Raw genomic sequence first — 12,970 nt, 5'->3', positions numbered from 1 at the left:
CCACCTCATTGTCAGTCTATTTAAAAAACTCGGTGCTTTTCCTCGACATTTTGCCGTGATGTTTCAAAGAGCCGGAACATAAATAAACGGCAGACTGAAATGAGGCAGGTCGAATCATCTTACGTTTCATGCATCCGCGGGGAAAGTAAGTGTTTTCAGTCGTTTCAGTGTGGATGAAAAACTCTTCAGAAATGACTGAAAACGATAGTGTGGACGTGGTGCATTTTTAGACGAAAACACCTTTTTCAAATTTATCCAGATTAGTATAGGCGTAGCCTAGGTCATCTTTCTTTGGATGGGCTACCTCTATCGCATGGCTTCTGCAAGCAGAACATCATTCCTCACTCTTAATTGGGAATGGAAACTTCTGAAATCTTGTACATATTCAAGCCAAAATCTTACGCAGAACCTTGAGCACACGGGTGCTGTTTAAAATGTACCCCAAAAATCCCACTAATTGACATCAAATAGAGCAAAACGGCAAGCATTTAGAGCACCTGAAGGCTCATGTTTTAGCTCACAGGGGATCCTTTGCACATAAGCTGACATCACTATTTAAAACTGGCCATTTTTACTGAGCACACACTATGTATGACAGAAAATGTGGAAAAGTCAGGTCAGCTTTAAAGCTCATGTTTTGTTGTCTTCTTTCTTCTTGTTAAATTTAATTAAAAATGTGCTTGTAATTAGTTGGTTATGTGGGTGATTATGAACTTAATTTTACAACACAATTTCCTTTATGGTCAAAAAGGAATGGTACACTGGAGACCAGTGCACGTGTCAAAAGTCTGACTGTTGGAGTGTCATTTTTAAAGGGTTAAAAATGACACTCCAATTAGTTGTTACGCAGCTCATGGGCTTACACTGCTCGTTGCCAACTTGAAATGTCCTATGATGTCAGTATAACAGCAAGTCACTGGGCTCTGTCAACATTTTCCCTTGGCACAAATAATTTTCATGACCCCACTATGGTTATTCACCACTTCATGGCACACGTGGTGGGAAAATCTGCTCTCACTGAGCTGTGATGTGGATTAGAACATATTCGCTCCATCACAGGGCCAAACAGAATAATTTAGAAAATGATAGAAACATCCATCATGACTACAGACTTCTACAGCGTCCTCATCCAGCTTTTTGACAGCTCGCATTTTATGGGTGATCTCATAAAGGGTGCTCTGTGAGAAGATGCCTGTCTTTGTGGCACTAAAACTAATTTGCCCAACATGATGTTCTAACAAAATTAAACTAAAACTAAATCCAAGTCACATATGCGCTACATCTCTTCCAAAACATTTTATGCTCTCAGGTTGATTTTCTTTCAATTTTCCCTTTAATCCATTTCACACTTTTTCTATCCTCGTTATTCGCCTGTTTCTCTCATAATGCTCCGTAGTGTTTGATGGTAAAGTGATACGGGACGGAAATCTCCAAGGAATCCTTACAAAGTCCTCTGTGTTTAGCAGGTAAACAATCAATGCTGTCTTGTTCCTGTGAAGCAGGAAAGACAAACAAGATCAAGCTTTCCCGCCTTCCATCCAGGGGAGCTGCCGATTTACAGGCATCTAACTCAGCTAGTGGCCTTCTTAGGAGATCACCCATGGAACAGAAAGCGGTTGTGGAGATCTGTACTTACACTAACAGGCTCATTTTATCTACATATTCACAGATGAGCTACATGAGCTGTGTGAAATCACTCTTCACTGTGTGAGAACAAGATGATTCTTGTTAGTGTTGTCGCTCAGGGAACGACTCACGCTGTTCACCAGAGCTTTTTTTTTTCCCTTTTGCCCAAAAACACAACAAATAACAACAACAACAAAAAACCCGGCCTATAGAATGAGGGGACAGATTTACAGCTAGTCGGGGTCAAGGGTCATCCGGCTAGATGCTTTCTTGGAGTGGTCTTTTCTCTCTTTCCTCCTTTCTTTCTTTTAGGTGTCCCCTAGGCTCCCACCCCTCCCCCAGCATTCCTCTCTTTTGTTTATTCTATATAAATACGATCAGACTGGGCTGCAGACCACACTGGTATACATTCACCCTTTCTGTTGGTTTGTCCTTCGCACATACACATGTACGCAAACACACAAACACAGCGCACGCACACACAGATACAAAGGGGGCTGTTGACAAAGCGTGGTACGCTTGTCTGTGGATGGCAATTCAAACATACATCAGGTGGACAGAAAGTCTAACAGGCTTCCACAAATATTCCTAAATTTGAGGAGCTAACGCTACAAGGAAGATGAAGCTTTAATGGGTTTAAACATTGATTACATTAGGTAGGCTTCATAAAAAACTGCATTTACTGAGTTTAAGACGCTTACTACAGGTAAGGCTCAAATAGACAGACAACAATAAGAGGACACGGCTGAGGAAAAAATAGCAGTGGATGAAGTTTAAGTTGGAGTGAGGAAAAGAAGATTTCCAGAGACAGACAGAAAGAAGAAGAGGGAGTGAGGCCAAGAAGTGTGTGTGTGGCCGTGCCAGGTCTCTGCACCAGTCTGTTGGTAAGGAAACGCACAGGAATGTGTAGCTTTCCAGTTTAAGGCAGTTTAATGAACATGCAGGGCTTTATTTTTGTGGTGGTGCAAAGGATAGTGCAACCAGCGCTCCAACACGTTGCCATTTTCTAACATTAAAATGCACTCCGTCTCACTGCTTAGATGTAACATGTGCAGAGCGAAGGTGGGAGGACAGGAGCGTTTGGATCTACAGGATCTACGGATACTACGAAGAACAAACGAGGAACAGGTCTGTTTGTGAGACAACATCTATCTCGTGTGGGTGCATTCGATATAAAGCCACAGCAAGCAGATTATAAGACATGTCATTTGTTAATTGTGCACAAAAATAACTACAAGTAGTGGTTTTATGAGAATGTATGTGCTAGACTAATTCTTGGCTGTGAACATGGATAACATAAACAAAACATGTTCAGTTGGTGAACTTTGCACGTGCTTATTGTTGGATTTTGTTACCATGAGACGGTGCCAGGCTGTTTGTCCTTAACTCCAGGGTTTATGTATGCTCAGCTTAGCTACCCAGCTGTTGGTTGTAGCTTCATATTTAACTACAAACACGAGAGTGGTTTTGATCTTCTCATCTAACTTTGCGCTCAGAAAGTAAAACCATAAAATATGTGCATGATGTAATGCTTTTTTGCTATTTTCTGCTTTTTTTAATTACTTCACATACGAGTGACCTAGAAGATGGATTCATTTGCAGAAATCCTGACACCAAGTCATGCATGTGAAGATAATAAACAGCTACAGTGTGAACTCTGTTTTCACAATCTGACTTTAAAGCACATTTATATGATCTCCCAGGACATGCAACTCTATGGAGCAAGTTCTGCAAGGTTACATTTCCCACCTTCTTCCCAAATGGTATCACGTATGCCCAGTAATCAAAACTCTATGGACTCTCCTGCTTGCATTTGCTCCCTACCAGACTGCCTTTGTACTTCACAGGAATTTGCTTGTGGTTTCCTTCCTCTCTTGATTTTTATTCTAGTTTTTTCCTTGTGTATTTTTCCCACACAGTTCCCTGTTTCATCTCATTCTGCATGTGTATGACTTTCACCTGATTTCTGGATTTAACCTTTTGCCTGCTCTTCGCTTGGATTCCTTGCTATGCTAGCTGTCAACCTGCGTATGACTTCAGCCTGTTGATTAAGCATTTGAGTTCTGAACAAGCACACACTTGCCTCTGATGTCCTGCTTTAAGGCGCTCGCCTCTTCTTCCAACCAATTCAGGAATAACGTTGGTAAAAAATTTCCAACCAAACACTTTAAATAAACACTAACCTTTTTAATATAATCATAAATAAAGTAAATGAAACAAAGTTCAGTGAAATGAAAGCACTGCAAATTAATCAGTTTGTACTAATCTGAACTGATATGTTACTCTGCAACTTCCAATGCAGGTGCAGCGGCTGTAAAGTCGATTTAACAAAGCACTGAACCACGGAGGGCCGCTGACCTGTATGGCTGCGGATGTGGACCCTTAGCGTGCCGTTGCTGGCGAACTTTTGCCCGCAGTATGGGCAGATCTTCTCCTTCTCCCCCGTGTGTGTCTGGCAGAGAAATGATAAAAGAGACATATGGTGGATGTTAAGGAAAAAATTTAGAAAATTCACATTTTAACATCTTTGCTACATTACAAAGTAAAATGTGATCAATGGTAATAACTGGATTTCAAAGTCAGAACATGTGTCCATAACCAAGTTATCAAAAAAGATAATTAAGGGGCTTTTTTTCATACTCGGGTCTTAGAATACATCTGTTCAACCAAACACTCTCAGATTTTAGTGCTTTTTTCATTTGGTAAAAGCAACTCCAGAACTATATGACTGTGTCCAGAATAAACAAGTTCTCATAATGCAAGTAAATGGAGATGCTCATGTTCACATGACAGTTGATTCTGCAAGCTTGCTGGATCAAAGAATTCAGACGATACACATTTGCCAGGGTCCAAAACCCAAGAGACCTTTTCTTCTCCCTCTTCTTCCTCTCCCTTCACCTCCCAGCTGTCCACCGTGGTGAGTTCCATGGACCCATAAGGGCCGCACATGCAAACAGAGAAGAAGAACATGTGGCAAGAGTGCACTAGCTCCTCTACCTTTCCCCACCCTACCCCCCTCACTCCGCTCCTTGCTGAAAAGTACACTCTAAATTCTTCCTGCTGGCCTGTTGTAAATTCCCGAGAATAATCGTGAGTATGAAAGGCTCAAACTCAGAGCGACAGTTTCAACAGCAGTACAACAATGCAGGAACACCTCCTCTCTGCCCCCATCCTTTCCTCCGTCACCCCACTGTGTCCCTCTGACACCTCTGGTGTTTCGTTACAAAGGCTCCATCCACACACACACACACACACACACACACACACACACACACACACACACACACACACACACACACACACACACACTCAGTCTCGCACAAACAAGCACAAACAAATCAATTTATATGAACACATGCATCCCAGATGGAGCAATGTTGCATTATTTAATACAAACAGAGAAAATACAATTCATATTCTACCTTTATAAACAGACAGCCCGCAGTGACGTCTGCGATTTCACATGGGAACATCACGTCTCAAATCACAAACGTGCAATTGGCTGGGGATTTCTTTTATGACAATGATTTTTATGTCTGTATCTATTCAGAGTAACCCGGCAATTTTCATTCATCTGTACATTCCTCCAGCATGCCACTAAAAGAGATAAGATTGCAAAACACACATTGTGTGCACATACATGCTTTCACGCACACACACAAGCGCACACACACCCTATGTAGAACCTAAATTCAGGCTCACTGAGGATAAAGTATTTACTGTAATACAAGAGAGCTCAGTGAATCCGCTGTCCTGTTCTGCCAGATATGTACATTACTGTTCATTTACATAAGCTACCATTACACACACACACACACACACACACACACACACACACACACACACACACACACACACACACACACAGAGTAGTGCTTGAGTCACCCTTCATTTCTTTATATTCTGCTTCAGAAAATGGGAACTAGGGGCAGCAATGTATTGAAACATATAAAAACATCAAAGGAAATAAGGCAAAAATTCTAATGAGCTTCAAAGTCAATCTTTCTGTGACCACTTTCATTCTTTAACGCAGCCCAGACTCTCTTAGGCAAGCCTTTAAGTAGTCTTCAGGAATAGTTTTCCAGGTTTCCCGGAGGACATTCAAAGCTTTTCTTTAGATTTTGGGTGGTTTTTATTCCATTTTCTGTCACTGCTTCAGTAATGGGGAGGCCAGTCCATGACTTATAATGTTCCATTGTGTGTTCCAAGGTATGTTTTTACTGCACTGGCACTTTGTTTGGGATCGTTGTCATACTGATAAATGAAGCTGTTGCCAAACAGATGCTTTCCTCATGGATAAAAATCTGATTTAGGCAAGATTCCCAAACCACTGGCTTAAAAGCAGCCCCAAAACTATTTCTCTATTTCTTAAGAACCTAAACATATCGTTTATCTGCTGCAAATAGCTTTTTAGGCCTGCCGCTTCCACTCGGTAAGTTTCCTTGGATTTTTAAGCAAAGCCTGGAGAACTATGGCTCAAGACCACTTTAAAATAGGATAAGAAAGTCTTACTGCTTGGAAGTACAATATCAAGAAAGAAGAGGTTGCTCGAGACATTTGCACTGTACAATATAAAATGAAGCTCAAATTCATGCCATCCATTCAGTTTTGCTTGAACAAGCAAAGAAGAAAAGAAAGCAAAAACTGTTTGTTTCAGCAAATCAGTGTCACTTTCAACCTTGAAATATTTGATTTTTCCTCCTTCTTGTAACATAAAATCTTGGTTCAGGTGAGATGACAGCATTTGTCAAACGAAATGTTTCCATAACGATTGCGCCGACTAAATAAACTCACACTGATTAACCCTCGAGGGTCAAGCACTCAACTCATACTTTCCCTTGTTTCCTGTGGTTTTTGGCTACATGTGTTAAAGAAACCAAACACACACATTTCTTGTGCTTATTTAACTATTTCTGATACTAAGTAGAACTACAGCAATGCTGAATTCACTGAATTTAAAAAAACTACTCACTGAATCTAGTGAGTAGGGATGCACTGATTTAGAAATTAACAGAAACTTTCAACATGGGTGGCATGGTGGTTCACAGCAAGAAGATCCTGAGTTCTGTGTGGAGTTTACATGTTCTCCTCCTGTCATCCGGCTTCCTCCCAAAGACATGCACTTATTGGGCGTCCTGTCCAGGGTTTACCTTGCCTCTTGAAATAAGTGGTTATATTCTTCCTCATCTTTGAATATTTAGCACAACTAATGTGTCACAACAGATAAACACTGTAAAAACATGACTTTATTTGGCATTATAACCTGATATATCAGTTTATATCTAATAGAAAGAATTGAAGCAACTACCAAATGACAACAGAGTTCAGGGTGTGGTGTTTGCTGTTTATGGCAAATTCTGGCTGAGCATGGGTACCTAATGACGCGGACGATGAGTGAAACTGATTCATTCACTTGATGAACTAAATCAAATTATTCCAGTTCAATGGCTGCTTCTGTTTCTGTTCTAAAAGACGTCAGATGGTGGCCAGCTTACAAAAACATAACCGGCAACTAGTTTTAATAAACAAGCGATTATTTTTGTGTGTGTGTGTGTTTTTTTAAGTTTAACAGTTTCTTTTTTTCAAAAACTCCAACTGAACGACAGTAATTGAAAAATATCTGTTCTAATCAACCTGCAGCTGCAGCCCTGCATAAACGCCTCATGACCTTGGTAGTTAAAAAAGGGAAGTAAGCTCTTACTGTGATCATAAGAAGTCTGACTCACACGTTTCCTGAGGTTAAGAAAGATTCGTATCCTTCTACATATATTTTAGATTCTCGTCATATGTTCCGAATTGTGAGCGGAGCTCCAGTTAGAGCGTGGGTGTGATAATTATTTGTGAAGCCAGGTTTGCAGAGACAAACAGTTGCATAGTATCAAAGTGCATATTAAAAACAACTTCAACAATAACGCGGCCAAAAGTGGGGTTGCTCCACGCGTGTAAACACAGTCGGCAAGTTGTCATCTCCTCAACAACCTGACTTTGATCAACGCCAGATTTCTCAGCAGCCTCCAGACACCCCGAGCACTGAGACAGTTCAACATGCCTGTCTTCAGCCCTACTGTTCTGAGACAACCTCCAAGACATTTTCTTTTGCCGTGTGCCAAGAAACTGTTTGGTTTCAATCTTGATCCATAACTGCACCGGACGTTGTCAGATTTAGGGCTCGCAATCTGCAGCGAGATCTGTTCGGGGCTCTGAAAGCCTGCGGCGCTAATGGACTAACTGCCATTTCTAATCAACATATGAACTGATTTCCAAGCCTGCTTAGGCAACAACGGTCAAGATGGATGTTTCCAGCAGATTCAATAGTCTGAAATATTAGTATAGTTAGAGAAATCAGTGTCAAGGGGCAAGGAGCAGGACAGAATGTGAAACAATGGAAATATTTTGTTAGAATAGATGTTCACCATGCCATTGATTTTATTACAATTTAGTTTGATAGCAGAGTGATGATGATGGAAAATCAGCTTTAAGCTGCAATTTAGCAAAGTTCTTCCATTACTTTAACATTTATCTCAAAATGGCATATAATCTTAGTAACTGTCTAAAATTTACTTTGCAAAGTTTCACAACTTATTTTCTAACTGTTATGTCTGTGCGCATTTCAAATAAATGCAACTACAATTGTGTTTGAACTCAATTTCAGGACAAAGCCCCAGCAGACGTGCAATCACCGCGTATGATTGAGGTCGTCTGGCTCCAGCTCTTTTCACCCACCTTCTTGTGGCTCTTGAGGACAGAAGGAGTGACAAAAGCCTTCTCGCACAGGTCGCACTTGTACTTCTTGTGGCCGTCGTGCACCACCTGGATGTGGACGTTGAGCGTGTCCTTCCTCTTGAAGGTGGCGTCACACTGGTCACACTTGAATGTTCTCTCACCTGCAGCAAGGAAAAGATGAACATTTGCAAGAGCCTCAGCTATTGTTAAACGTCTGAACACAGAGTCATCACGCACAACAAGAGGGGACCCAATTTCACCAGGGCTATTGTGTGGGCAGATAACTACAAAGAAAACCCAGACAACCATCTTTTAAAAAGCTCTGGTTGCCTTTTATTGTGTATGTGTAGCTGAACACACGCCAAAGTAAACAATAAAATAAAATACTCTGCCATATGTTTGGCCTGTACGTCAAAAAGTTAAAAAACATGCCCTATTTTATTAATCATTTCCCTGAACAGGCCTAAAACTCCAGACAGACAGCTTTTAGACAGTTATGTCAGCTGCTGGGATAGCGAAGCCTGATGTTTTCCTTCACGCCTCGGCTCTCTGCCTCCACACAACAGCTTCTATTGTTCAAGAAAAGATGTTTCAATTATATGGAGATCATTCAATTTCCACAGAGTAGTTTAGATGGAGGGAGCAAGTGGTTACAAGCTTGCACTCATTCTCCTATTACCAAGGCAGATGATGGTCAGCTCAGTGAAAAGGAACACCAGCGAAAGCTGAGGCTCGCTTTGTTTTTTAATTTAGATGGAAACACTCTCGTGATGGTAATTAACGTCAACGGCACACTCGCAAAGTGATTCCATGAAAACACAGAGCAAGGCTTCAGTCTGATAATAAGGTACTCACGCTCCTACATAAGCATGCACAAACTTTAATTTAGATGCAAACACACACACACACGCAGGGGTTATGCCAAAGGTCTACAAATGGGGTCTAAACACATAAATGTGCCCTACCCAAAGCAAGAACTACATACTGATTTGTCACGTTGTTACGAATACACTGCAACTTTAAAGTCGTGTACAGAAAAGGGCTAAAGAATGTGGGATTTAAGAATTATGATGACATAATATGAAAGAACCAAAGGTTTAAATAGAGCGAAGCCTGTGAGCCAGTTCAGGCAGGTAGCTTCAACTGCACTGCTTCACACACACTCTCATGTCAGGCACGTCATATGCCAGACACACCCTCTCAATTTGATGGTCCACATATGCTGCAAAATGTATAAGTATACATTTATAAATATGCTGCTGCTTTCTCTTCTAACCCCTCCACCACCCCAACATCTACCTATAATCTCTGGAATTGCATTTTTTAGATCTAATAAATCATTTCATATCTATAAAACAACTGAAAAATACTGAAACACATTTTGTTATTCTATCACAATAATAACCCCAAAATATGGCCTTTTTTGTTTCTTTTGGCACATTTACACAATAGTTCTGCAGTTTTGAGCAAAATGTGAGAAATGGGTGGTTTTTACACTTGGTTTTAAAGCGCGCGTGTACATGTCTTTTGTTATGTTAAATTTTACATCCTCAGCTAGAAAAGCAGGAAAATATACCATCAATGCAGGACTTAAAAAGTCAAGTCCAAAAATGGGCAAACTCCCCGAAACATTTTCTCCTCTTTGCTCAAAAATCTGCCACTTCACTGGTGAACACAGAGACCTCGAGGAAAGACTTTTGACCTTCTTATGGAAGCGATACTGATAGTAACACATATTAGATTCAGGTGTAAACACTTGAGTGTCTTGGTTCTCTGTCTGTGATCCAACTGACCAAGAAGCACTTAAAAAAAAGTCTTTGAAAATTACTCATTGGCCAATTACTGGATAGCTTTACTGGTACATTATTTCTGTTTTCTCGCCTAGAGCACAATGAAATCACACATCCAATCCTCAAGCCCTATATCCCATTGATACATAATAAAAGTCCTGATATTATATTGCTTCTTGCCGCCTGAGACAGCAGCAGGAAATGCCTTGAGCTTTACAATCCTTTTGTTATCTGGCACAGTTTGAGGACGACTAATGCATCCTGCCAAGACTCATCTGCAGCTCAACTGTCCAGGGAGAAAGTTTCTGTCAAAGCAAAGCATTCAGGGGGGACCAGACAATCAGACAACTGATGTCTTAACAGGGAGACTTTTGATGGGGTTACAGCGTCTGGAAATATCCACAGTGGTAGGGATGAGACGGCAATAAAAACAGTAAAAATACAGGACTATAGCCTGTAAAACTTAGTAGGCTGGTTTTAACGGGGCAATTTTATTTTAAAATGTTGTGAAAGAATGTGGCGAACTCGTCACTTTAAGATCAAAGATGTCTATGTTTTGTAAGGAGATATCTACTTACAGCTTCTGAGGCATTATAAGGAGAACACATGGAGCTCAAAGAATCCTGAACAGAAACCTGTGGGAGTAACTGTGTTTCCACTGCAGCTGATCACAATTAGCCAGGAAATGTATGAGCTGGTCATATTGCTGTACTCATGTATGTGCACAGGAGCAGTTTTCAGCAGTTTCAACTGGATAGTAGCAGATTTATCTACTACTATCATCCCAGATAGGGGGTTTCTATGTCAACAGTGTTTGAGGAGTCTGATGGACACATAAATGGTTATACTTACTATTGTGGATGAGAAGATGACGCTGTAAAGAGAAGGGGGTGCGGAACAGCGCTTTGCATTCCTCACACTGGAAAGGCCTTTCCTCAGAGTGCGTCTGCAAAGAGAATCGAGCAGCATGTTTATAAAGTGTAACACAAGCCGTCTCCCGCCTCGACGTGGACGTCGGGGAGGCTTCGTAAATTGATGCAGGAGGATTTTGCTTAAGGCTCCGTAGCCAATTAAGTTTGTTGACTTGATGAAGACAAGCAGCTTGAGGGGCTTTAGATTCAAAGTGCTTCTGTTTTTGCGACACCCGTCTGTCCCCCCCCCCCCCCCACATATCTGTCTGAGTGACAGCTCAATCCCAAAAGTAAACACAGGGAACCTCAAGGGTGGAAATGCCCAGAGACCCCACAGATAACAGCAACCAACGAGACCCTGATTGATCACAGCTTCACTAATAATTCTAGCTTTGAAGTGACACTGACTTTTAAGGAGTATCTCCTCTTTGAAAGCACCGATCGTCTGGATACAGTGGTATAGTTAACATAATTTACCTAATTATAGAACATAAAAATCTAAAGTGGATCTTCACATCTTATACACTTGCTCACCTTCTTGTGATTCTTGTAGACATTCCGGTGTGCAAACTCCTTCCCACACAGCTTACATTTGTACGGTTTGTCCTCGCTGTGGATGATCTTATGAGCCGTCACCTGGTCCAAACGCTTGAATGACCGACTGCAGATCTCACAGGTGTACGGTCGCTTCTCTAATCAGTGACAGATTAACAGAGATTATCTCCGAGAAGCAGAGAGAACGCATGAAGCAAAAAGGTCAGCTCATCGTTGCAGCGTCATCGTCTTACCCGAGTGTGTTATCATGTGGCGTTTCAGTTGATTCGTAGAGATGAACTTTTTGTCACAAGCGTGGCATTCAAATATTTCGTGTATCTACGGTACAAGAGCAAAAAACAGAGCGAGAGCATTTGAAGTTTTGTTCTTGCTGACCACTGAAAAAATTCAGGGGAAATGAGCTGCGAAAGTTCAAGGATCTCAGTGTGCGATGGTCAACTGAAACTAAATCTTGTCCGCTTTCATTAGACTGATGTCTACAGACGGAAAAGCAATTAAAGTGATGAAAACTTTCAATCCCTTTTCTGCTTCACAGCACAGTTCCAGTAATTGCATATTCAATAGCTCCCCGGCGTACAGCTACAATAGCATATGCTAATGTAACGCAGCTCCTCTTGTCAGCTGCTTCTGCAAAACCTTGTTCAGCTAAATGATGATAAAGGCAGTTTTTAAGCTGCTTTGGAGCCAAATTATCAGTATGGAAAGTTTGATTTCTCTTCTGTAAGAATAATACTAAATGCCCATTGGCTTTGATTGAAGCTATAAGAACATGTCAGATTTTTGTCAGAAATGTGACATATTTAAAATAACACTTTTAATGGGACTTGATTCTTACTGTAAAAAAAAAATAGGTAATTTATATAAACCCCATGTGGTTGTGGCCTAAATTTATAGAAACATCTTTACTTTACTTTCAGACAACAGTGTGCGATTAGAAAACACATTTACTATAATAGAAGATGTAAAACTGGTACACAGACAGATCCAGAGGCCACACAGGAATATCACACACTCCTATTTTAAAACCCCTTGGAGATCTGAAACTGGAGAATACCGATGCATAGACAGGTGAAGTAGGTTAAATGATTCTCTGCAGAACTGTGTCACTTCCACGTGACTTTACAACAGTTGCACGGTTTGGAAGAAGCTTGCTGATGAATGAGTGGACAGGGATGGAACAATGTCAGCTGATTAATCTGGATGATAGATGTTGACAGCAGAAAATTACATTTCACAATCACCAACTGGGATAATTAATGAATGACTTCTAATAAGACAAATTATTTGAGACAACTTGCAAACTAATTTATTAACCAACATCACTGAAAAGTGCTGTACAAAATAGGTTCTCAAGACTAAAATGAA

The 12,970-nt window shown here is 40.8% G+C and overlaps 1 protein-coding gene across 2 annotated transcripts in view; it reads right to left on the bottom strand.

The window, feature by feature from the left end:
* prdm5 (PR domain containing 5) overlaps positions 1 to 12,970 on the bottom strand; it is a 41,296-nt gene that overhangs the window by 17,475 nt on the left and 10,851 nt on the right. For both annotated transcript variants that reach the window (XR_013905668.1, XM_026159323.2), the window contains exons 9-13: positions 11,839 to 11,923; positions 11,585 to 11,742; positions 10,992 to 11,085; positions 8,350 to 8,510; positions 3,985 to 4,078 (exon numbers count right to left, since the gene is read on the bottom strand). Coding sequence is in view for 1 of the 2 variants with exons in the window: in XM_026159323.2 (XP_026015108.1) it covers positions 3,985 to 4,078; positions 8,350 to 8,510; positions 10,992 to 11,085; positions 11,585 to 11,742; positions 11,839 to 11,923 (592 nt within the window). In the remaining variant the exon portion in view is untranslated. The remainder of the gene's footprint in view (positions 1 to 3,984; positions 4,079 to 8,349; positions 8,511 to 10,991; positions 11,086 to 11,584; positions 11,743 to 11,838; positions 11,924 to 12,970) is intronic.

The sequence above is a fragment of the Astatotilapia calliptera genome, chromosome 23 (genome assembly GCF_964374335.1).
Source record: "Astatotilapia calliptera chromosome 23, fAstCal68.1, whole genome shotgun sequence".
Classification (NCBI taxonomy): domain Eukaryota; kingdom Metazoa; phylum Chordata; class Actinopteri; order Cichliformes; family Cichlidae; genus Astatotilapia; species Astatotilapia calliptera.
The sequence above is the reverse complement of the archived record's forward strand: the minus strand, read 5'-3'. Positions and strand labels throughout refer to the sequence as shown.